The 22,998-nt window shown below is 33.1% G+C and overlaps 4 protein-coding genes across 11 annotated transcripts; 3 read left to right on the top strand and 1 right to left on the bottom strand.

Annotated features, from left to right (window-relative positions):
* Window positions 1–1,896: 1,896 nt before the first annotated feature.
* LOC111713010 (uncharacterized) lies at window positions 1,897–7,219 on the bottom strand. Of its 6 annotated transcripts, none has more exons than XM_023487788.1 (6): window positions 7,048–7,219; window positions 6,392–6,470; window positions 6,087–6,128; window positions 5,677–5,706; window positions 2,847–2,909; window positions 1,897–2,457 (listed from the first exon to the last, which is right to left on the bottom strand). In XM_023487788.1, exons 1-6 carry the CDS (start codon window positions 7,084–7,086, stop codon window positions 2,114–2,116), a joined length of 597 nt encoding a protein of 198 aa, XP_023343556.1. In that variant the 5' UTR covers window positions 7,087–7,219; the 3' UTR covers window positions 1,897–2,113. The 6 variants fall into 6 exon arrangements, 5 of the variants coding, with proteins under 5 accessions (XP_023343556.1, XP_023343555.1, XP_023343558.1 ...); XM_023487787.1 differs by having other exon boundaries at window positions 6,087–6,131; window positions 7,048–7,211; XM_023487790.1 differs by lacking the exon at window positions 2,847–2,909 and having other exon boundaries at window positions 7,048–7,210.
* Window positions 7,220–7,836: 617 nt separating this feature from the next.
* LOC111713009 (uncharacterized) lies at window positions 7,837–10,198 on the top strand. Of its 2 annotated transcripts, none has more exons than XM_023487784.1 (5): window positions 7,837–7,918; window positions 9,055–9,118; window positions 9,321–9,374; window positions 9,606–9,635; window positions 9,809–10,198. In XM_023487784.1, the coding sequence occupies exons 1-5, from the start codon at window positions 7,877–7,879 to the stop codon at window positions 10,111–10,113; spliced, it is 495 nt and encodes a 164-aa protein (XP_023343552.1). In that variant the 5' UTR covers window positions 7,837–7,876; the 3' UTR covers window positions 10,114–10,198. The 2 variants fall into 2 exon arrangements, with proteins under 2 accessions (XP_023343552.1, XP_023343553.1); XM_023487785.1 differs by lacking the exon at window positions 7,837–7,918 and adding an exon at window positions 7,957–8,047.
* A 229-nt stretch (window positions 10,199–10,427) lies between these two features.
* LOC111713008 (uncharacterized) lies at window positions 10,428–12,928 on the top strand. The gene is made up of 5 exons (XM_023487783.1): window positions 10,428–10,503; window positions 11,783–11,828; window positions 11,904–11,951; window positions 12,107–12,193; window positions 12,439–12,928. Exons 1-5 carry the CDS (start codon window positions 10,456–10,458, stop codon window positions 12,771–12,773), a joined length of 564 nt encoding a protein of 187 aa, XP_023343551.1. The 5' UTR covers window positions 10,428–10,455; the 3' UTR covers window positions 12,774–12,928.
* Window positions 12,929–14,412: 1,484 nt separating this feature from the next.
* Window positions 14,413–22,037, top strand: LOC111713006 (uncharacterized). 2 transcript variants are annotated; one of them, XM_023487782.1, is made up of 6 exons: window positions 14,413–14,487; window positions 15,010–15,046; window positions 15,865–15,903; window positions 20,933–20,974; window positions 21,058–21,093; window positions 21,643–22,037. In XM_023487782.1, exons 1-6 carry the CDS (start codon window positions 14,440–14,442, stop codon window positions 21,987–21,989), a joined length of 549 nt encoding a protein of 182 aa, XP_023343550.1. In that variant the 5' UTR covers window positions 14,413–14,439; the 3' UTR covers window positions 21,990–22,037. The 2 variants fall into 2 exon arrangements, with proteins under 2 accessions (XP_023343550.1, XP_023343549.1); XM_023487781.1 differs by having other exon boundaries at window positions 14,425–14,487; window positions 15,007–15,046.
* The last annotated feature ends 961 nt before the right edge of the window (window positions 22,038–22,998 follow it).

The following is a 22,998-nucleotide window of genomic DNA, read 5'->3' as shown; positions in this document are numbered from 1 at the left end:
GTAAAGAATAAAAAGTTTTGATTGTCAGTTGTAAAAGTGTAACAAAAAAGTTTTCACAATAATGTTTCGATAAATCGTAACGTAAGAAAAGTTGTATTTTAGTCAAATTTCTAAACGTAATTAAAATAGTTTATATTGGAAAAAATATTCTTTGCACTGAAATGCATTACAACCTGCAGAACTATGCCTAAAAGACGTTTTATTAAAGCAAAATGTTTGTCACCTTTTTGTTTTCAATCAAAGTGGAAGTGTAACGTAAGGTCTCTGAAAACATTTACCTTGCATGAAACTGGAAGGTTAAAAATTGTGGTTATATTACTAAAGCTTTAAGGCAACGTTGGGAAAGTTTTTTTAAAACGGGAAATGCAAAAGCGTAACGAAGCTTACTTTTTTTCTCTAACTTTTACAAAAGCTTAACGTTGTATAAGGTATTCAAGTGCAGTAAATTCATTACGTAATTTTTAATCTATGCCATAAAATTTCATTATGTGCAACATAACATTTCAAACCTTTATACTTTTGATGGACACTATCATAACGAAAGCTAAAATCTAGAAAAATCAAAACGTTGATATCTCTATTAAACACAGCATAAGCAAGCTAATTTTTACCTTCTTAAAAACTGGAATTCATATAAGCAACTTATTACTCTAAAAGCTTCTAGTTCATTTTGAATCCAAATTTATAAGCAGTTTATTGCTTATTTTCAAGATGTTTTGTCAGCAATCTTACTGCTGATAATTTATAAGCAGGATATTGATTATTCCAACTAAAGTGTTTTTATATCAGTAATTCTATTTCTAACAAAAAAATCACAAGCCTACTTCTGGATTACTATTGCCAGTAAATGGTTAAATTTGGCATATTATTTCTAGCCTTTAGCCATTATTGATTATAGCTTGAAGCTTATCATTTTTGATGTTTGTGTAAATACAGTAGTCCACTCAAATATCCCATCTAGAGCTTACCTCAATTAGCAATAATTTATCTTTAATTTAGTTTGGTAAATTATATCAAATTCCAGAAAACTTGCAAAGGTTATTATCTCATGATTGTTTGGGTTTAGTGTCAGCACCTGAGATATTGAATTTAGAAACATGTAATTAGCAAACTTCCTTAAAGTATCAAAACTCAAGTAAAGATAAACCTAATTTTGTCCAAACCTTCCTAAAGAGCCATGCCAAGTAAAAGACCAAATTGGATCTCAGAGTTTCAGATGGTATTAATGCTATGAAACTCACATAAATTGTAGGTCACTGACAAAAAGACCTGGCTCAATAGAAAGTAAGAAGGGAAAAACAATTAGTAATTCACCAGGTAATATTTTTATTTTTTCAATGGTTGGGATTTTATCTCAAGATTACATAATACATATACTATTAAATAACTCTACTGAGTTATTCCTTTTAAATTAAAAAGAAAATTCTTATGATCAATAATCTCTAAATCTCATTTGATAAATTTTCTTATAGCTGTATATTCAAAATTGAATTAAAATTGTTTATTCAAAAATATGCAAACCTGTAAAGTCATAATTTACATTAAAATTGTAATACTTTATTATATTTAATTACACCTAAACAATTATTATGTAATAATTCAAACAGATTTTAAATGAATATCTAAATTTTAAAAACTTTTTGAATAGAATTAAATAATGAAAAGTGCAAGGCTGCTTTCTATCTAAGACTTGCCTAACCTTACCTAAATCAGACAAAATCTATAATTAGACATTCAGTCAAAGGATTTCAACATTGCATAACTCTTAAAAAAGACTTAAATCCTTGTGCAGCATTTGTTAAAATATGCTTTTAAAGGGAAAGCCAGAGTTTCATTTTTTTTTTAATATACACTTAGGTTTAAACATGTCACAACTTTGAATCTTTTATAGCATACTTAAGTTTGCTAGTTTCAAAACTGTAAATTTATTATATATATTTTGAACAATTTTTGTTATCTCATACAGTATTTTGTGTAAAGGACATGTCAGCAGGAATTGGTTTAATTTCATATTGTATCTAATTCAGAACATATGCACAGTGTGATAAAATGCAATTTTGTTACTATTAAAGTTTTTTAGCTTTTATATTAACAAAGATCATCAAAAATTATATCAGCAATCATGATCAATTGGCTGCGAGGGCATTCCTAACATTGAGAAGTCTACTCCTTTAGATCCTGGCAGCTTTTGGTCACCAAAAGTGAGTACACCAGGAGAAGTCAATTTAAGTTTAACTGCCTTGTCTTCCATGAACAGCAAACTTGATTCCCCTGACAATGCTTGTTTGTGTGCTTCATCTGTAATTTTAAATCCATTTATTGTTACAGGTCCAGATTCTTTTCTTTCAATTGTAAATTCTTCGCCTTCAGAACTTGTAAATCTTCCATAACTACAGGGTTCGACGGATTTTACCCAATCCGGGGACAGTAAGTTATATGAAGGGCCTGGAGAATTTCCTGAATTATGTATAAATTAAATGTCTTCCAATTTTTTCCAGGTCAATCTTTAATGGTAAAGACGTTTCAAATTGTTTTCGGGAACTATTAAAAATGATAAATCATTAAAAAGGTTAAAAACATTGGAACTGGCAGCAATAAGAGCTGCGTCAGTCAAAAACAAGATCATCAGAAGGGTAGAAGGTCAGAAAGAATATCCAAGCAAATGGATAAATTTCACCCCTAACCCACACCAAGGTTCTCAAAGACACCCAGGAGAATTTTACATCCAAGCTAGCCAACAACAGTGCAGAATACATGAAGCTAAGTACAAGCAACATCATTGATAGTACAGAATGTAAGGTCGGTGTTAAATGAAGCTTAGAAGAAGAGACCTCAACCAATAGTACCTCCTAGAGACATAGTGTAGCACATCCAGGGAGAGCAGAATCTGAACCAGAACCAGAAATGCACTTTAGTAAAATTTTAAAGGACTAGCAGTATCAAAATCAATAATTCAGCAGTAGACAGTAGGTCAGGATTTAGAGTAGAAAGTTGAAAAGAAAGTAGGTCAAAAAGTAGGTCAGGAAGTAGGCCAGAAAGTAGAGCAAAATGGGGAAATGGTATGTGGACTGACAATGAAGTTAACCCTATTCCCGCTGGGGGGGGGTCAAGTTGACCCCCCCCCTGTAGTTTTTTTTACATAACTCAAAAAGTATTGGTCTGAGGCTGTTGAAATTTTCTGACTTTTCTTACATACCCAAAGCCCTCCCTTTAGGCCTAAAACCGGGCTTTAATACTAACTGCCTGAGTCCTCAGGCACATTGCCTGAATGACTGCTTTTGCCTGTAGCAAACTAAATCTTTGTTTTGACCCACTTTCACTTGTCAGATTTTGATAAAATTTAACTTTTTGGAAAGCCTATGACATAAGGAAACGGATTGCACAAGTTTTGCGAAAAAAAAATTGCAAATTTTTTGCAAAAAACCTGTCAAAGGAAATTTGCACATTTTTAGTTTTTCTTGATTAAAAATCAGGTTATTTAAAATTTTGCAAAAATTTTTTCATATTTGAAATGGCATGGTCAAGGGCTTTTCAAAAATGTATAATTTGTCATTTTTTGGACAAAGTTTTTTTTGCAAACATTTTTACTATAAAACTGGATTTTGCGATAAAAAACTCAATTTTCGCAAATTTGCAAATTTTTTTGCAGATTCTAAAAGTAGAGCACAAGAGTTTTCTAATGATGTATCATTTGTCATATTTGGACATAAAACATGGGATTTAGAGGGGGGGGGTCAAATTGACCCCCCCCCAGCGTATCCTGGTTTTCAAGTACCCCAGCGGGGATAGGGTTAAAATGAAAAAGGAAAAGAGGTGGGGATTCATGTCATTGAGTGTCAAAAGTGAAAAACACAGTAATACTTCAGCTTAGACAGGGAAAATGGATACCAATAGTTTGCAACTTGAATCAAAAGAATTACAAAGATTTTTTATAACCAGTACTGTTAAATACAATAATTGAACTCAATCTACTGGTATCCAAGTTCTCACTCCAGGCAGGAGTGTTACGGTCTCCAGTTATGTATATGTTCAACATTAATGATATCTTTTTCAGATCAAAATGGGAGAAAGCTTGGGAAAGTTAATTAACCTGGAGACCCAGGGCAGAGAAAAGACAGACGGACAGAAACCCCCCTCAACACCTATCATGTTCTTGGGATATTAGAGCACTGGAACCTCCAAATTAAGAGGATTGCAAAAAAGAAGGTGATTCACTCAGACCAGATCAATAAAGTCACTACCCAGAAAACAGAAGTGGATGATACAACTAGATGTCAACTAGTTGTTCTAAACTCCACTTCAAAACTCCACTTAAACTCGACTTAAACTCCACTTTTGAATTCCAGTCACCAACTGGGTGAAATCTGGGTGCATAAACTCGACTTAAACTCAACTTTTTGAATCCAATATTTTCCCAGTCATCAACTGGGTGAAATTTGGGTGCATAAACTCGACTTAAACTCGACTTTTTGAATCCCAGTTTTTACCAAGTCAGGATGAAAACTAGGAGTTCAAATATCCACTTTAAAACTCCACTTTAACTCAACTTAAACTCCACTGTTGAAATCCACTTATCAACTGGGTGAAATCTGGGTGTATAAACTCGATTTAAACTCGACTTTTTGAATCCCAATTTCTGTGTCAATATATTCACGAAACCTCAACTGCACAAAAACGCATTTTTAAGTGAGAATTTAATAATATTTGATGATTTTTGGTAAATACAATGTTCCAAAATTTCTATCATTTTGGAGTAAATTGATATTTTCATTAGAATCAATGTCAGTAAAAAATTCTTAATGTTTTGATAAATAGAAGTTCCACTAAAACAGTCTTGTAACAGATTTAATGGTAAGTTAATACAGCATATCATATATTAAATATGTGATTGTTAAATATGTGTGCTGTATGTATGTTTGAGTGTTAATTTAGACTATTACAGATGGAGGAATTATGATGGGGTGAAGAAGAATACTGGATTGGATTGGTGATATCTGGATGATATGTGGGTTATATCATCTGGATGATATGTGTGTGATATCATCTAGATATCATCTAGATATCATCCAGATATCACCCACATATTATCCATATATCAGCCACATATCATCCACATATCATCCACATATCACCCACATATATTCCAGATATCACCCACATATCATCCAGATATCATCCACATATCATCCACATATCATCCACATATCATCCACATATCGTCCAGATATCATCCACATACCATCCACATATCATCCAGATATCATCCACATATCATCCACATTTCATCCAGAAATCATCCAGAAATCATCCAGAAATCATCCAGAAATCATCCAGAAATCATCTTGGTGAAAAGTCGAATTTTAATCCTTGTATGGCACGACTCTAGCTGAATAAAACTCCACTTTTAAACTCGATTAAAACTCCACTTCTGGAAGGCAAAAGTCGAGTTTTACTCGATTTTAACTTGAGTTTTTGTTTGCTGGGTATCATCCCAGCTAGTAATAATCTAGTGTCATGCCATAATCGTAACCCTGAGACTCAAGAAACAATGAAAAATGTAGAGTTCTCTGTTTGTTTATCTTTATTTAAATACATACAATATTTGTGTACAATGTTCCAAATTTATTCATTACAGTTTTGCCCTCAAAGTTTGATTAGTTTTATCTTTTATATTACCTTGACAGGGTAGGGTGGACTGGCATACTCCTGGAGCAAGTAAACAAATTGAGATAAATAAGAATAAATTGAATTGATTGGTGTAATATTCAAAATAAAGGGGGAATAATTAATAAACAAAATAAACAAAGAAGAAATAATTTAAGCATATCTAGATCAAATTGCAATATACATGAAGTTGTGCATGTATAATAAACCATGCAAAAATGATTTCATTTTTAAGAAATTGTGTTTTCCTTTTAAGGGCCAAATTTGTCTCATGAAAGAGAATGGTCAGGGAATAATTTGATCATTTTAGAGGATTTGATACTTTTTAATAGAAATAAAGAATGTGGGGAGGGGAAGGTAAAAGTTTTGTTGTTACCATAAAAAAAATTTTTTTCCTGAAATCTATTCAGATAGTTCAATACCTTTTCCACGATGAATTGGTGCTACTGGTTCCACAGGGTCCTCTGCTGATTTTTAAAAAATAAAAAGATCTGTAGAAGAAAAAATTTTACCATATAATATTAAATTAAATCTAGGTGTCAGTAGCTTCCAAAATGATTTAAGGTGTTTGCCTGTGTAAGAAATGCTTGCACATGTAGTCTTTATATCTTTTAATGCACAATTTTTTCTACCCATAGAATTACTACACAATTTGCCGTATGTGCTGCTGTCTTTTTAGGATTAGAACAGAAAAAAGCATAATGTCATTATTAAGATAATTTTAAACCTTGTTCACCATATGGAGGGGGAGAAGTATCAAAATATTCATCTACCGTTTCAACAAGAAATTTTTTTGATGAACTATCCTAGAAATCAAAACATTGAAATTACACATGATAAGATTTGGGCTGGGAGCAATCAGACTTTTTTCAGATTTTATTCAAAAAGAGAGCTAACATCTTTCAAAATATCCTAGAACTGAACATTTCCTTTTGTAAATAATATTTTTTGATATTTTCTTTCTATTGGTCATTATATTTTTTTAAATCATCTAAATCTAATTGACAATGTTAACAGAAATTTTTTTTCATAGCAATAGGCATTAACAAGCCATTAAAACTGCTAAAAGATTTAAAAATTACTTTGTATTTATGTAAGATTGCTTAAATATTAAGCTGAATTTAAAGGAATGCCTGTTTTTTCCGCATGAATGTGTTTTTCATTTGTTACCAATTTTAAAAGGAACAGATTTTGCTGTTCATTACAGAATCTTCCATTAAATTTCAAAACTTGCAATTCAATTTTTGAAAGGATAAGTTTTGTTGCAAGATAAAGTAATCATTTCGAATGGTGCCAATATAGAAAATTAATATTCAAGATTAAGAAGACTCTACAAAAGCACTGTCATTAGAACAGGTAGTGATCAGAATCTAGAATATTTACCTGAACCAGGAATAAGAAACACAGTTTGAAGATAATCATGATTCAAGCGGCAACTGAGGTGCCATCTAATTTAGTTGAAGTTAACAATTTGTTTTAAGATTCATTATTAATTATAATTAGACATCAAAGCAACATTAGCAAATTAAAAAGCAATTAACTAGTTTAAACAAGCTAATTTGTCCGAAATTCATAAAGTTTCACTTTGAATATTATTATTTCCAAAACTCATTTGATGATAAAGAAAACAAATTAACTTTGTTTGTCAAATAATGAAAACATCTTGCACAATATTATTGCATTTTGTGGTTACGTAAATGTTTGTCGGACCAGAAACATTTTGTGCTAAAACATTTTGTTCTGAAACATTTTGTTCTGAAACATTTTTTGCTGAAACATTTGTTAGTAATCTTCTTGTAAGTCCTGTAATTTTTTTAAACAAAAAATTCCCGGATCTTATGAGATCATTTTAAATGTTAAGACCTACTTGGTTTGGTTGTGTTGATGTATATTGTATATTTTGAACTAAAACCACCAAACACAATATCTATTGAGCTGAGTTTACTTAACTTGTGCAAACAAAAAAATTTAAACTATAAATAGTGAAAAATCTAAAATGGACATAACATTTAATATTATGGAAAATGAAAAATACTCTCTCTTTTAAAATGTTTTCCTTGTCTTTACTTTCAATTACTAAGTAACTGATAATGATATATGACTCCTGGTGATTATTAACTTGGATTTTAAGAAACGCAATTAGTATTAGTTATAATTCAAAGGTAATAAAATATTACTTCTAAATCAATAGTTTCCTAGTTATTCAGTGTTAATGCTTATTCTATTTTTTACTAGTTTCTTTCTACTTTTCAAGGTTTATATGAATTGTTTACCATATTTAATATTGAACAATGTATCATCTCTATATATATATATATTTATATATATACTTTGCTTGTCTATGTGTTAGTTTATATCCAATCAACATGCTTCAATGACCCAGGGAAGGTTTATAAATGATCAAAATTTCAAAAATTTGTGTTTAAAAGTATTTTATTTTGTAAAATTTTCAAAATGTGTGAAACATATTATAAAATCCCCAAATGTTTTTTTTTATATACTGGACTATAGAAGATATTCACAGAAAAAGTCACAATTAAAAGTTAAAATAGAAGATGGGCACAAAGTGCCCTAGCCCAACTCTGTTACTTAATATATTGTAAAAATACTTTACTATGATGTACTTTTAAAAAATAAGCTTGTTTTTAGCTTTTTCAAATTTGTCTTAAAGGGAGTGTCTTAAAAAAGCGCTTTTGATCACTTCTAATCTTACTTCTATCTGTTGCGTCTATAAGGAACAAATTGTTAAAAAACGACAAATACCGAATAACGAAGTGTCCATACAAATTCAGAAAGATGCAACATACGACTTAGACCGTAAAAAAAAAACAATTTAATTTCAAACAAATCATTCAGATATTACAACCTATAGTCATCGATTATCTTTCGCCATAAGCCTCAAAAATGCTTTTTTGTTGCATTAAGCCTAAACCCCCTTTCATTTTTCGCGAACACTCCCTTTAAATTAATAAATGTCTTGGATTTCTGTAGGTACAGAACATTTAGCATAGAACCTTTACTAAAGCATACATGCCTCTGTCAAGCCGGTGCATATTGTTTGGAAGTTTATGCAATGTTAATGTAAAAATACACAAAGAAAGAATATTTGTTTTCCACGCTTACTAAGAACCACTGGACCCACTGTGGAGAGTTTTTGAACAGACAATAATGTCAATGTATACAATGACCTCTAAGTCTATAGGTTGATTAATTGATTACTTTGAAATATACACCTATTTGCAGTTGTATGATTTGTAAATCACTTTTGAGGCTGACATGCAGGATGGTCTGCCTCAGTGTTGGTTCTGTTTTACCTATTTTGTGCATTTATATAATGTGTTGCATTTTTATGTGATTGTATACTTATATCATTATACCATTTTATCTAAGGAACTTTATAGTAAATCATATCTTATTGATACTAAAAGCACATTGATACCAGAGAAACCTTCAGGTAAACAATTTTTCCTCATCTAATTTTCAATTTTTAAAAGACTTGAAATATAATTCAGTGCATATGAAGGCATTAATTTTACTGGGAGGCAGATTTCTAAAAGTCATAAATTGATGGATCTCGATCATTTCTAATACAGAGTTTCTGAAAAATTATGTAACACCAATCATTAACCCTTGTAAATAATTTCATCTCATTTTAGATGGATATTTAAGCCCAACAGTTGGTGATGATTACGCCATAGGATATGACAAGGGTATGTTCAGATTTATAAAAAATATTTTTCAATTGTTCCAATTTAAATATTTATTTCTTTAAAAAAGTTTAAATTTAACGTTCTATATGTTGCAAACTTTCAGGGTGTTGCTATTTTATTTTGCTTGCTCATAGTTGTTGATCAAACATATTTTAAGAGTTTTTAATTTTTTTTTTTAAACCTGTTACCTATTAACTGCTTGTTTTTGAAAAATTGTGATTTATTCTCTAGATGGCAATAGAGTGGTGTCATGTATTGCAGGTAAAACATTTGTAATTTACATCAAAAAGCTTAATGAAGAAACAATTAAAAAGGAAATTGCAATCTTGAGAGTTTATTGTTTAGAAAAATAACTAATAATTGACTACATAAAACTCTATTTTTGTTTCTAAAGTTTTAAAAAGTATTCATCTACAGGGTTATATATTGTTTAGACATGAGTAAGCTGAAATTTGAAACTCCTGACTGGATAACTAAAGTTAAACCTTGCACCCATGGGACTGTAACCCTGGATGATAATGATTTCCATATTAATAAAGATGAATCTGGATCAGCGGTAGAGATCAATAGTTTTCCTATTTCTGAAGAAGCTTTTGCAAAAGCAATGAAAGGAGAGGTGGTTGTTTTATCAACAGAAGAGGGAGAAAAGGCTGAATTTACCTTAACTAATGGAGATCTGACATTGGACGGAATACCATTAACTTACAAAGATGATTATGGATATTCACAAAATGGATAATTGCCCAACTACATCATTGATAATTAAAATTTTTCTCCTCAATTGCTACAATAAAGATTTGTAACCTTTGTTAGGTAACTTGTGATATTAATTTAGTTTTTTTTCATTCTGTTGCTAGATTTTTTGTATACATATCTGTAATCATTTTTTACTCCTTAATGTCAATGATAACAACACAAGTTCTTTAATTTTCTTAAATAATTTCTGAATTGCCTTGTTAGTGAAATGTATTTTTTATTTTTATTTTTTCAGTAAATAAACAAAACAAGTTTGCTAATTAATTAATTAGTAAACTCAATTGAGGAAACAACTAACAATTATTATTATTTTGTAGTCAGTACAATGATGGATTACATCTTGTTTGGTTTATATTTCTTTTTTACTGCTCAGGAAATGATTTTAATATAATCTACACTTACATGAAGATGAAGTTTTTTATGGTATATTATTTTCTATTTAGATTAAATATTGACTAGCATGATAAATATAACAAGGGAAATTGCACTTTTTCAAAAAAACTTTCTCAGATTTTTCAGCCTGCAGCTTACACAATATTTTATTATATTATAGATATCATGAAAATGATCACACCATTCAAATCTTATTAAAATGGGGGAGACAGGGGATATCCTGCTGGGGGGNAAATGATCACACCATTCAAATCTTATTAAAATGGGGGAGAGAGGGGAAAGTCAGTTTGACCCCCCTTGTAGTTTTTTTTTACAGAACTCAAAAAGTATTAGTCTAAAGCTGTTGTATTTTTCTGACTTTACCTAAATACCAAAAGCCCTCCCTTTAAGCCTAAAACCAGGCTTTTATACTAATTGCCTAAGTCCTTAGGTACACTGCCTAAATTTCCTGTAATATACTAAATCTTTGTTTAGACCCACTTTTAGTTGTCAGATTTTGATAACATTTAGCTTTATGGAAAGTCTATGACATAAGGAAACAGATTGCACAAGTTTTGGAAAGAAATTTTTGCAAACTATTTTCAAACAACCTGTCAAAGGAAATTTGCACATTTTTAGTTTTTCTTAATTACACACAGGTTATTTAAAATTTTGCAAACATTTTTGCATATTTGAAATAGCATGGTTATTGGCTTTTCAAAAATGTATATTTATTATTTTTTGCAAACATTTTTATTATATAACTGGATTTTGCAAAATTAAAATTAATATTTTGGAAATTTCCCAGATACCCAGGCATTTGTGTAATTCCCAAAATTTCTGAATTTTTTAGGTTTTGGAAATTTATTAATTGGATATTTGGGAAATTCCTCAAATTTAGAACATTTTTTTAAATTTAAGCTAAATTTAAAAAATATAGTTTATAAATTGAGGTTCTTTTCAATCACTACTATATAGACAATTGTATGGATGCTTAAATATTCAGTTTTGTCTTCAGTCAGTCTTTTTAACTCAAAAAAAGCAAATATCCATGCAATTTTAAAGATTTTCTAATAAAAATTAGGCAAACGATTAGTCTAAAAATTGCAAGAATTAAAAAAATATTGTGTTCAGCAAAGTTTGAATTTATGCAAAAATAATTGAAATTATTAGTTAATTTTGAGTAGTGTATAAAAAGAGAATATTTAATTCATAAATTCAAACATCTTTCACTAATAGGTCACTAAAGTTTAACCATTTAAAATCATAATTCAATGCAGGAGGTTACTTCTAAATTTTATCTTATAAAGACAGCTGATACAGAAGGTAAATATATATATATAAACAAGTTTCATAATTTAAAAGAATAAAAAACGTTTGGTTAAAAAAAATATTACTCAGAACCAACATCAAAAGAGGCAGGAGATTATGGACTATCATTTCCAAAATGTAAGAATATTTTTTTTTAAAACATTTGTTAGGAAGTTTTAATATTTAATTTTAAAATTTTTTCAAATCTTGATACTAGAAATTGATTGTTATCAAACAATTAAAGTAACTCAACATGATAGCTTAGAAATGTTTAATACATTTTCAATTTACAGTACCTAGTGGCACCATGAACATTAATGGAATGAACATGATTCCGTTTCAGAACAATGACTGCAATGCATGTAACTCTAACCCTAAAGGTAAAAATAAACAAAATCAGAATACTAACATCTAAAGAATTGGGCATTTTGGTTTTGATTTTAAAAGTCATTCTTAAATTAAATTAAAAAATTTCAGCTGTTTTCTAAGCACTGTTTTAGGTTCAGCAATTTTGACTCTCTATTCCTAATCTTTAGCATTAAAAATAAATTTTCACCCAATTAATTATGCAGCCTGAAAAAACCTTAGTCCCAAACAAATTTGTAATATTATATTTTTTTTTCAGGTGGAAAAGCCTGGGTTCCAACAAAAATCTATGAACCAAACTGGGTAAAATCTGTAGAGCCTTGCAGTGAAACAACATTTGTTGTTAACAACAATAAGTTCCTTGTCAACAAGGAAGACACTGGACCTGTTACAATCAATGGATTTCCCGTCACAGATGCAGATCATCGAAGAGCACTAAGCGGCGAAATAGTTAAACTTATTGCCAACAACAAAGTAGCTACTCTTACAATGAAGCAAAACACAGTAATGTTTGATGGAAAACCATTATCTGGGATGTATATAGCCTCATTTTTTCGGGGACCTATGACATACTTTGGTTGCATTAAAAACTAACCTTGTGCACAATTTGATTTCATTTGAAAATTCTTGTATCATTTTCTAAAATTAAATTTTTTTATGTGAAAGGAATAAAGAAAGCATATATTAGTTTTCTAAATATTTTGATTTCTTAAAATATATGCTAAATAAATACTGAATAACTACCGGTATATCAGCTAGCCTTATATTTGATTTGTTTTTGTGCAATACACTTCCATTAAGATAATCTTTCTGAGAGATACATGAAAATTTGCATTAAAACTGGGATGTACGATATAAAGCATCAATTAAAGAAGCACAGCAGTAGCCCTGCCTGCAGCTAAACTAAGAAAAGGGGTCAATTTTCCTTCACTGTAACAGACTAAGAAGTAAGTACAGTGGTCAACGCATCTTTTACATGTACAAAATAAAGGTCTTAACCCTATCTCTGCTGGGGTACTTGAAAACCAGGATATGCTGGGGGGTAAGTACCTTTTTTGAGAAATAAAACACCTGTGGAAGAAAATTCTAAGTCTTATATATTACCTTATTCCTCATTGTATCCATTATTATTTGGAAAGTTTAATAGTATTAAAAGGTCCTATTCTGCTAAGTTGTGTTTATGGGTTTCATATAACATATTGTTATTAAACATTGATAAAGAGAAGTGGAGAGAGTCCTCATAAAGGGCTAGAAAGTCAAAGAATGATAGTAAACTACATGTTGAAGAATAAAGCGTTTAATTTGCTTAAAAATTCAAACTCTGGACTTGTTGCTGTTAACTTTTTAAAAACCTTTTTTAGGTTCAGCAAAATATTTAAATAATGTATTACTTTTTATTGACATAATAAAACATCATTCATTCATGAACTCAACCTTTTGATGGTGTGTATTCTCAGACCCCCCCCCCCCATCTTTTGTTTAACCTATTTACACTGGGAGGCCATTTTTGGCTTCACAAGGGCAAGAGCCTCTCAACTTTTATAACCCATGTGAATTTTTGTCTAGTGAAGTTTAACTGTTAATGCATAAACTTGGTAATAATCAGGAAATTATAAACTAATAATTAAAAACTGTTATTTCATCAGTATATTACTTATACTTACTGTATAATGTTGAATCAAGTTCATCCTGTTAAATGTTTCTTCTTCAGTCTGCAGGAACAGAAATTAATATTTTCTTTAAATTGTAAACATCAGTTAATACAAAAGTTTGAGACTGCAAACTTTATTTTTTTAGATATTAATTTTAAAAAATATAGGAAGTTCAACCTAAATTCTATCTTATTGAAACAGCTGGTGAAAAAAAAATCTTGTAAATAATAAATAAGTTTCATTGAAAGTTTTTTTTAAAGACCTTGTATATTTCAAACTTTGAATTCAATGTTGGATTAAATAATGTATACCAAGCGACAAAACTTTAAAAACAAAACTGTATGTTACAACTAATTGTTCAAAAGGGGATTACAAATAGTGATAACCTGCCTTATTGGGATTAAACTGTGTTTTGCTTCCAGTTTTCTGCATTAGTCTGAACAATAAATCAAATGAAAAATAAACATTATTGTGTTTGTTTTTAATGCATAAACAAGTGATTAATTGTTTAACAAACTTTCCTAATTGCAAAAACACAAACAATAAAAATTTAAACTAATAATTAGAAACTTTTAAACCATCAGTAGATTATTGAAACTGAGAGCATAATGTTGAATCAAGTTATCCCTGTTATCTGCTTCTTCTTCAGTCTGCAGGAACAGATTATTAATTTGTCAAATTCAATGAGGTTATAGTATATGTATGGAGGGATGATGTATGCTTATCCTTAACTAATTGTATAGGCCATGTGCTTTACTTCACTGTATATTACAGTACTCGGGGCTGATATCTGAAAAGATTTAAATGGATATATTGTTTTCCATGTAAGTATTAAAATCCAATACTCCTTTATCCATTTTCACAGGAAGACGTACATTTACAGTCTTTTACAGAGCATTATTTCAAAATTAATAAACTGTTCTAAGAAAACTGAGTAAAATTCAAGATAAATAAACCTCACCATTCACTTATACTCCGAAAGCGTACTGCATATGTGATGTTTGCACTGTATGATTAGACCATAATCTCGTAATATCCTTTAACAGTAAACTATCCCAAGTGTACACTCAGGCTAATACTTACAGCGAGGTAGCTAAGATCCAGCCCCCCTGATCAAAGATAAGATTTAAATTGCTAAAATGCTTATCAGATTTTGAAATCAATTCTGATAAAAGCAGGAAGTTCAACCAAAATTCTACCTCATTAAAACTGCAGGTAAAACATATTAATATTAAAAAATAATGTTGTCCAAAGCTTTAAACTATTTTATTATTGTTTTTCTTAAACCAAAATAAATATGTCTCTTCATTGAATGTCTTAAATCTATAGGGAGGGGGGGGGGGGTTTGATAATGTAAAAGATCCATCAATCAAAAACATTTTCAATTTTTCAATCTAAAGCAGTCTACTCAATTCGTTTAGCAAACTTATGAAGACTGGCTTACTTTGATAATTGTCTTTTGTAAACCTTGATTGCACCATTTGTAAATTAATTAATAAAGATGTCAAGCTTGAAAATGATTGATTCTAGCATTTTTAACAAGTAATTAGCATCTCTTGATATAGGAATTGAGTCGTTGTCACACATTCAAATTTTCTAATCACTATATCTGTGCAATCTTATGGTGTAAACATTTGATATATCAAACTAAGATTTGATGATCTAACAGAATTCTTAAATTAAAATATCAAAGGTCTACAAAATTAGGTTGCAAAGATCTAAGGATTAGAAATCTGAGCATTTATGCCTGAATTTGTAAATCTATATACTAAAACAAGACATTTGTATATATATATGTTCCCTATAGCCGACTACATGGCTGAATGTAATGAGAGTTGATTTTTAGTAATCTCATGGGTAGCCCAGGGGTGACATAGGCTAAAATTATGATTTTTTTCCATAAAAATTCAAGAATTTTTTTTTCAAAAATCTAATTTTTCTAATTAAAAATTTTTTTCTTTCAAAATTTCTAATTTTTCCATGGGTAACGTCTGAAACTTAATCAAGTATATTTTATTCTTTTAAATACTTAGGGCCAGCACACATAAGATCTGGAAAAGACTATACATCAGGTTAGATGAAAAAAAAAATAGAAATAAGTAAATTCAATTCAAAGGAATTTTGAGCGCAAATGAAATGAGTATTTAATATTTATAAACAATGAAATCAGATTTAAAATTCGGTGATGGTGATGGACCAAACCTCTGTAGAGTAAAAAAGTAGATGTTAGTTCCACATTTATTGAAAATATATTTCTGTCTGGGTTGACCCTCGTCAGTTCTAACGATATAATAACCATCAAAATCTTTTTAAAAAATTTTTTAAAATTTTGTTAAAAATCACAAGAAAATAAACAAACAAAAAATATTATACAAAATAAAAATTTGGGCTGTCAAATGGACATAAGGGAAACAAACTCAGATTATGAGATGGAAAAAAGATAATTCGCTAATATTCACTTTTTAAAAAAGATACTGAATTACAGTTTACAAATTAAAAAAAAAAAAAGTTTTTTCTGTTCATTCCTCTGAGTTCAGTCATAAAATCTTCGTGTTTTCTTTATACTTACTGCGCTATATAGAAACATCTAAATTACTTAAATATTGTGGAGACCCTGGAATATCGTCTTCTTCCCGGAAGCTCTGTAAACCAAACCAAATATATTTACTCAGTTTTTTAGATACCATGTTGTAACTTATAAAAAATATATGTTCAGTCCGTTTATATCTTTGTTATTTTGCGTCGCTACATTTTGGTGACCCCGACGTGATATTGTCGCTGTGGACTTTTAAATAATCTCTCTCGCCGACGTACCTGAAATTGGTTTCAACCAGGTCACTGCGTTTTTCAAACCCAAATACCAAAGTAGGGTTTCCAGCAAGATTTCGAGAAAAGTTCAGCGATTCGTTAAGTAGCGACTGTCAAGATGCCGGAGGAAGAAGGAAGTGATCTATCCCAGTCTGCAGTTCCTTTGATATCGGTTTCCGTAAAACTTCTGACCTTTTGCACCGATTCTCCAGAAGTATGGTTCATCCAGGCCGAAGCACAGTTCGAGGTTAAGAGGATTATAACCTCACAAACCAAGTTTTATCACTGCCTCAATGCGTTGCCCCTGGATGTTGCCTGTCGACTTTTAGACCTGGATCGAGCTCCCCCTGCCGCTCCTTACAAAGCCCTGAGAAGTCGTCTCATCCAGATGTACACGTTGAGTGATTTCCAGAGGTATCAGTCATTACAAAGTTTACCCTTGTTATCTGACCAACGTCCCTCTGAGCTAATGGATAAAAAGTTAGTTTTGCTCCCTGAGGACGAGAAGCCTGGTTTTTTCTTCAGGGGACTATTTATGGACCGTCTTCCAGCTGATATTCGGGCACATTTGCTCTCTGAGTCCATCAGTGACCCACAGAGGATGGCTCTGCTCGCTGACGAGTTATGGACGATCCGTGGACGCAGTTTTCCTGTGCAAGTTCTCTCTGAGCAGTTTGAGGACGTGTATGCCTTGCCGCGGAGGAATTCGTCCACTAGATCTGGGACTTGCCGTTCTGTTCCTAGGTCTCCCAGTCGTTCTTCAGTTCCAGAAGAAGATTGGAGAACCAGTTCCTCTGGAGTTTGCTGGTACCACTGCCGGCGGGGAGATGCAGCTAGTCAGTGTTGAGCTCCCTGTTCCTGTTCAGGAAACTAGTCAGCAGCGGAGATTATTTGAATGCAATATCCGCCGATTATCCTTCCTCAAACCTTACATTTTTGCAGAATGTTCTATCCTCTTGCAAGTTTCTGGTTGACACTGGAGCCTCTGTTTCAGTCTATCCACATCTTCCTCAGCAACCTCGACCTCCTAGTGTGGGGGTTCAGTTAAGAACCGCCGATGGTACTGCTATGGATATCTATGGTTCTCATCAGATAGCTCTAAAATTCGGGCCTCGTCTTTTTGATTGGACTTTTCTCCTAGCAGATGTTTCTATGCCTATCCTAGGATCAGATTTTCTCTGCCATCACCACCTCTTGGTTGACATTGCCGGTGCCCGTCTCCTAGATGCTGCAACCCTTGAACCAATTCCCGCTGTTCCCTCAACTAAACCATTCAGAATTCAGAATTGTATGCCGCATTATTGTCTACCTCTGAGGAGATCAGGGATTTGTTAGCTGAGTACCCTGATGTTATATCCTCTAAGGACTTTAGTGCCTCTGTTCCAAAGCATCAAGTTCGTCACTCTGTTCAAACAGTTCCTGGTCCGCAGGTTTTTGCCAAGGCTAGAAGGTTAGATGCCAGGACAGAATTTGCTGCAATGGATGTTACTGGTGTAAACCGCCGTTCAAACTCTCCTTGGGCCAGCCCTCTTCATATGGTACAGATACCTGACGGTTCCTGGCGTCCTTGTGGCGATTATCGCCAATTGAATACTCATACAATTCCAGATCGATATCCTCTTCCCAACATAGCTGATTTTACTTCTAGGCTCAACAGCTGTACAGTTTTTACCAAGTTAGATCTGACCATAGGATATTATCAGGTTCCAATGGCCAAAGGTGACATTCCTAAGACAGCGGCTATAACTCCTTTTGGCCTTTTTGAATGGATCAGGATGCCGTTTGGTCTCAGGAATGCAGGATGCACATTCCAAAGGATGATGGACCAGATTCTAGGTGACATTCTACACTGTTTCGTGTATGTCGACGACCTTCTCATTGCCAGTCCTGATGCCACATCACACCTCCACCATGTCTGCCAGGTTTTTGACCTTCTCCTCCTCCATGGTCTGAGCATAAACCCTACCAAGTGCGAGTTCGCCAAACCTGAAGTTGAATAACTTGGAATGAGGGTTTCAAGCAAGGGATGTTTTCCTCTCCAGAAGCATACTGAAGTTATTTCAACATTCACTCGCCCTGTAGACAAGAAAGGACTTCAACGGTTCCTGGGTATTCTGAATTTCTACAGAAGGTTCATCAAGGGTGCTGCAGGGGTTCTCGCTGCTCTCAAGTGTACCAACCCTAGTGCATCCAGATCCGTCCACCAAGGTTTCACTCGCCGTGGATTCATCTGGTTCTCAGGTTGGAGCAGTTCTTCAACAAGAAGTTGCTGGGTTCTGGGCTCCTCTTGCTTTCTATTCTATTTCTTCCGCCAAGACGAGATATTCCGCCTTTGACAGAAATTGTTTGCTGCTTATTCAGCCCTCTGCCATTTCTGGTTCCTTCTAGAAGGTAAAGAGTTTGTTTTATTTACTAATCACAAACCTCTAACTCATGCCTTGTTCAGGACTTCTCCGCCCTGGTCCGCCATGCAGCAGCACCGTCTATCATTCCTATCTGAGTTCAACTGTGATATCCACCATCTCCCAGGAACTGAGAACATAGTTACAGACGCCCTGTCCCGTCCTGTTTCTCCTAGCTCCGCTCCGATCCTTGAGTCAAATCCGTCCTTGATTTCTCCGAGTCCAGTTAAAACTAGCTCCGCTCCAAAACCTGTGACAAAACCTTCCAGTTTTTCTCCTCAGCCTGCTCCATCAAGTTTTTCTCCTGAAGTTTATCCTGCTGATGATAGAGTCCCTGAGGTGTCAGCAGTGTCGGCGGTGTTGGCAGTGACGGATCCTGTGATGAACTCTGTTCCTCTGGCTCCTGCTCCCTCTTCAATAGTTCCTGGTGTATCATATATACAAATGTCTTGGCTCCAACAATCATGCAGGAAGATCCAACAGCTCTGCCAGTCCTGAGCCTTGAAGATTGTCTCCATTCCTGTTTCCAACTCTCAGGAATTGCTCTGCAACATTTCTACAGGAATCCACCGTCCATTGGTTCCTGAGGCTATGAGATAAAATGTTTTTAATGCAACCCACAAGATTTCTCATCCTGGAAAACGTGCCTCACAAAGACTGGTTTCTAGGAGTTTTGTTTGGGAATTCTTGTCTAAGGATGTAAACCTCTGGGCCCAATCTTGCCTAGATTGTCAGAGGAGTAAGATACAAAGTCATGTGAAGTCTCCTGTTCAACATATCCCAGTTCCTGGTCGGAGGTTTTTACATATACATGTTGATCTGGTTGGTCCTCTCCCTCAGTCCGATGGTTTTTCTTACCTGTTCACCATCATTGATAGGTCAACAAGATGGCCGGAGGCAGTTCCTCTCAAAGCTACAACTGTGGAGGAGTGTGCAAGAGTCATCCTACATTCATGGATTCCTCTATTCGGAGTACCCTCTGTAATTACCTCAGATTGTGGAGCTCAGTTCACTAGGTCTGTGTGGTCAGCTTTGTGAAGATTCCTTGGTATAGTTCACTCACCTACAACTTCGTTCCATCCTCAATCAAATGGTATCGTGGAACGGTTTCATCATCAGCTCAAAGTTTCTCTACGTGCTCGTCTAGCTGGGATGGATTGGTTCCATCATCTGCCCCTGGTATTACTTGGACTCCAGAGAGTTCCCAGAGAAGATTCATCTGTCTCCGCCTCTGAAGCTCTTTTTTGGTTCTCCGTTGGTGTTACCCGGAGAGTTTCTAAACACTCCAGAGCTGCCCTCGTCAGAGTATCTCAGGAGAATCCAGTCTATCCTGAAGAACAGTGCATCAGTCCTGCCTCACCACTCTGCAGTTTCAGCCACAAAACCAGATCAGATCCCTTCAAGTTTAGTTTCTTGTTCTCATGTTTTTATCAGAGAGGATGCATCAAAACCTCCGTTGTCTCAGTTATATAGAGGACCATATCTAGTTCTCTCCAAGTATCCAAAGTATTTCCTAGTTGAAATTGGTTCCAAGTCTGACTCTGTCTCATTGGATCGGCTTAAACCTGTACTCTCTTATCACCCAGTTGCTCCTCAGCAGCCTCCCCAATGTGGAAAACCTCTGTCATCTCCGGCTCTGTTAGCTCCGGCTCCGTCAGCTCCGGCTCTGTCAGCTCCGGCTCCGTCAGCTCCGGCTCTGTTGGCTCCTGCCTCTCCAGCACCTCTCCAGAATGAAATTCGCAAATCTTTTTGCAGATTCTAAAAGTTAAGAATAAGAGCTATCCAATAATGTATCATTTGTCATATTTGGAAATTAAACATGGGATTTAGAGGTGTGGGGGTAGGGTTAATAATATGTTTGAAAAAGATAAATAATTTGTTTTATGTTTAGAATTCATTGCTCCGCCTCCAAAACTTGGAAAAGACTTTACAGGTGAAAATGTACAAAATTTTGGGCTGAAAAAGTGGATAAAATATATATTATATATTTTTTTGTCTTAATTGTATCTTTTTTAGTGCTAGGAGTATGTAAGTCCACACTTCCCTGTCAAGGTAATATAAAATTATGACTTTTAAATGCCTAAAAATTGCCATACTAAATGCCCTTGGTAAAAATGATTATTTATTATTCTTCAATTCTCACATGAACCATAAGAATTAATTATTTTTCAAATTTCAATTAACATCATAAAAACAAGATCTTTTCAGATATCAAATAGTGCTTTTAATAACAAATCACAAACCTGTTATTTCGGATCACAAACAATTATTCCCATATGTATTACTAAAAATAAAAAATACTAATGTAATATTTAAATTGTATTTTTTTTTACATTTTATAGATATGGGAGTCATTAACGGGGAACAATTGTTTTTGCAACAAGTAGGATTTCCTATATAGAAACAAGAGGGATGGGCAATAGCCAGATCTAATGTTTTTTTGACTTTTTGGGTTTTTAAAACGATAGTTTATCAGATTGTCGTAAAATCTTTTAAAAGTCTAAAATGAAGTGTTTCTGTAAAACGAATCTTGCCCATCGCTAGGTATAGCCGCATATTTTTGGGAATAAATGCATGATTTGTCATTCCATTTTATTACAGGAAAACATCAAACCCCTCCTGAAAACCTCCTGGCTCCAAATTGGGTAACATCTGTAGAACCTTGCAGTTATGGGACATTCATAACTGAACAGGATACATTTAAAATAGAACGCAAAGAATCTGGACCTGTCACAATAAACGGATTCCCAATCTCAGAGGAACAACATAATGCAGTATTGGCAGGGGAAGAAGTTACTTTAGTCTACGGAGATGATTTGTCTAGCATTAAGTTGGAATCTCCTGGAGTACTAACTATGAATGGGAATGAGTTACCAGGTTCCAAAGGAGTAGGTAACTCCTTTGGGTTAACTGGAATACCCAGCGAGCCAATAGATCCACATTGCTAGTCAATTATTGGATGATCTTTATATGAATAAAATGCTAAACAAATTTTATTTCAAAACGTATCTACACATTTAGGGTTACAAAAGAGTAAGCGAGTGTTGATAATGTAAAACTATTAAAAGCCAAGGGGTTAGAAGTTACGACACTGGTTTAGATAATTGATGCATAATTTTGTACCTTGGTTTTATACTAAATAAAACATTTATGTATTACAAATATAAATATGAAATTTTAAGGAAGATTTAAATTATGACTTGGGTTGATCACTGTAAACTACGGTTCATTTTGAGTACTGGGCTGGCTTTAAAGAAGCTCTGTACAGTACACACACAGACTATTATAAGGCAAGACGGGACGGTACGATAAATGATCTCTCCTTATGTGAGTTAAAGCAAGGAAAAATATAGATGTTCGAAACAAATTACATTTTTTTTATAGAAAAGTAAAAATTACGATTTTAAAGCCCTTTTTAAGCCCTTAACCCCCCCCCCCCTTACTGGAATGTGTGAAACAAAAGTTTACACCCCCGCCCAGGACAACTTCCTGTACACATTTGATTACATAAGTACATAGGTTGATTGACATTTTACATTGTAAACATTTGATCTATGCAGTACAATTGCAGTGCAATTCACTATAAACAATGTATTTGAAATAAATTTGAATTTATAAGTAGATAGGGTGCCTTTTATGTTACACATTAAACCATTGATAACTAAAAAACCCTTCTTTTTTCTCTTAGCAAATTGATTATTTTCACTTGTGGTTTTATTGTAAAAGAGACTGAGGAATCATGCTGCACAGAGAATCAAGGAAATTTAATATGTTCTTAGAGACAGAAAAACATGAAAAGCTTCCTAATTGTTGCTGAGAAAGATATTTAAAGGGTACCGTTGTGAATTGGACTTGATAATCTGGAATTTGGGAGGATCATTTGATAGCACACTGTAAACCTTTTTGTTGTACACTGTACACTGTAAAAATGTATACTGTTCGTATACTGTACACTGT

This window comes from Eurytemora carolleeae, unplaced genomic scaffold (assembly GCF_000591075.1).
Source record: "Eurytemora carolleeae unplaced genomic scaffold, Eaff_2.0 scaffold1361, whole genome shotgun sequence".
Taxonomy (NCBI): Eukaryota; Metazoa; Arthropoda; class Copepoda; order Calanoida; family Temoridae; genus Eurytemora; species Eurytemora carolleeae.
This window is presented reverse-complemented; position numbering and strand designations above follow the sequence as displayed.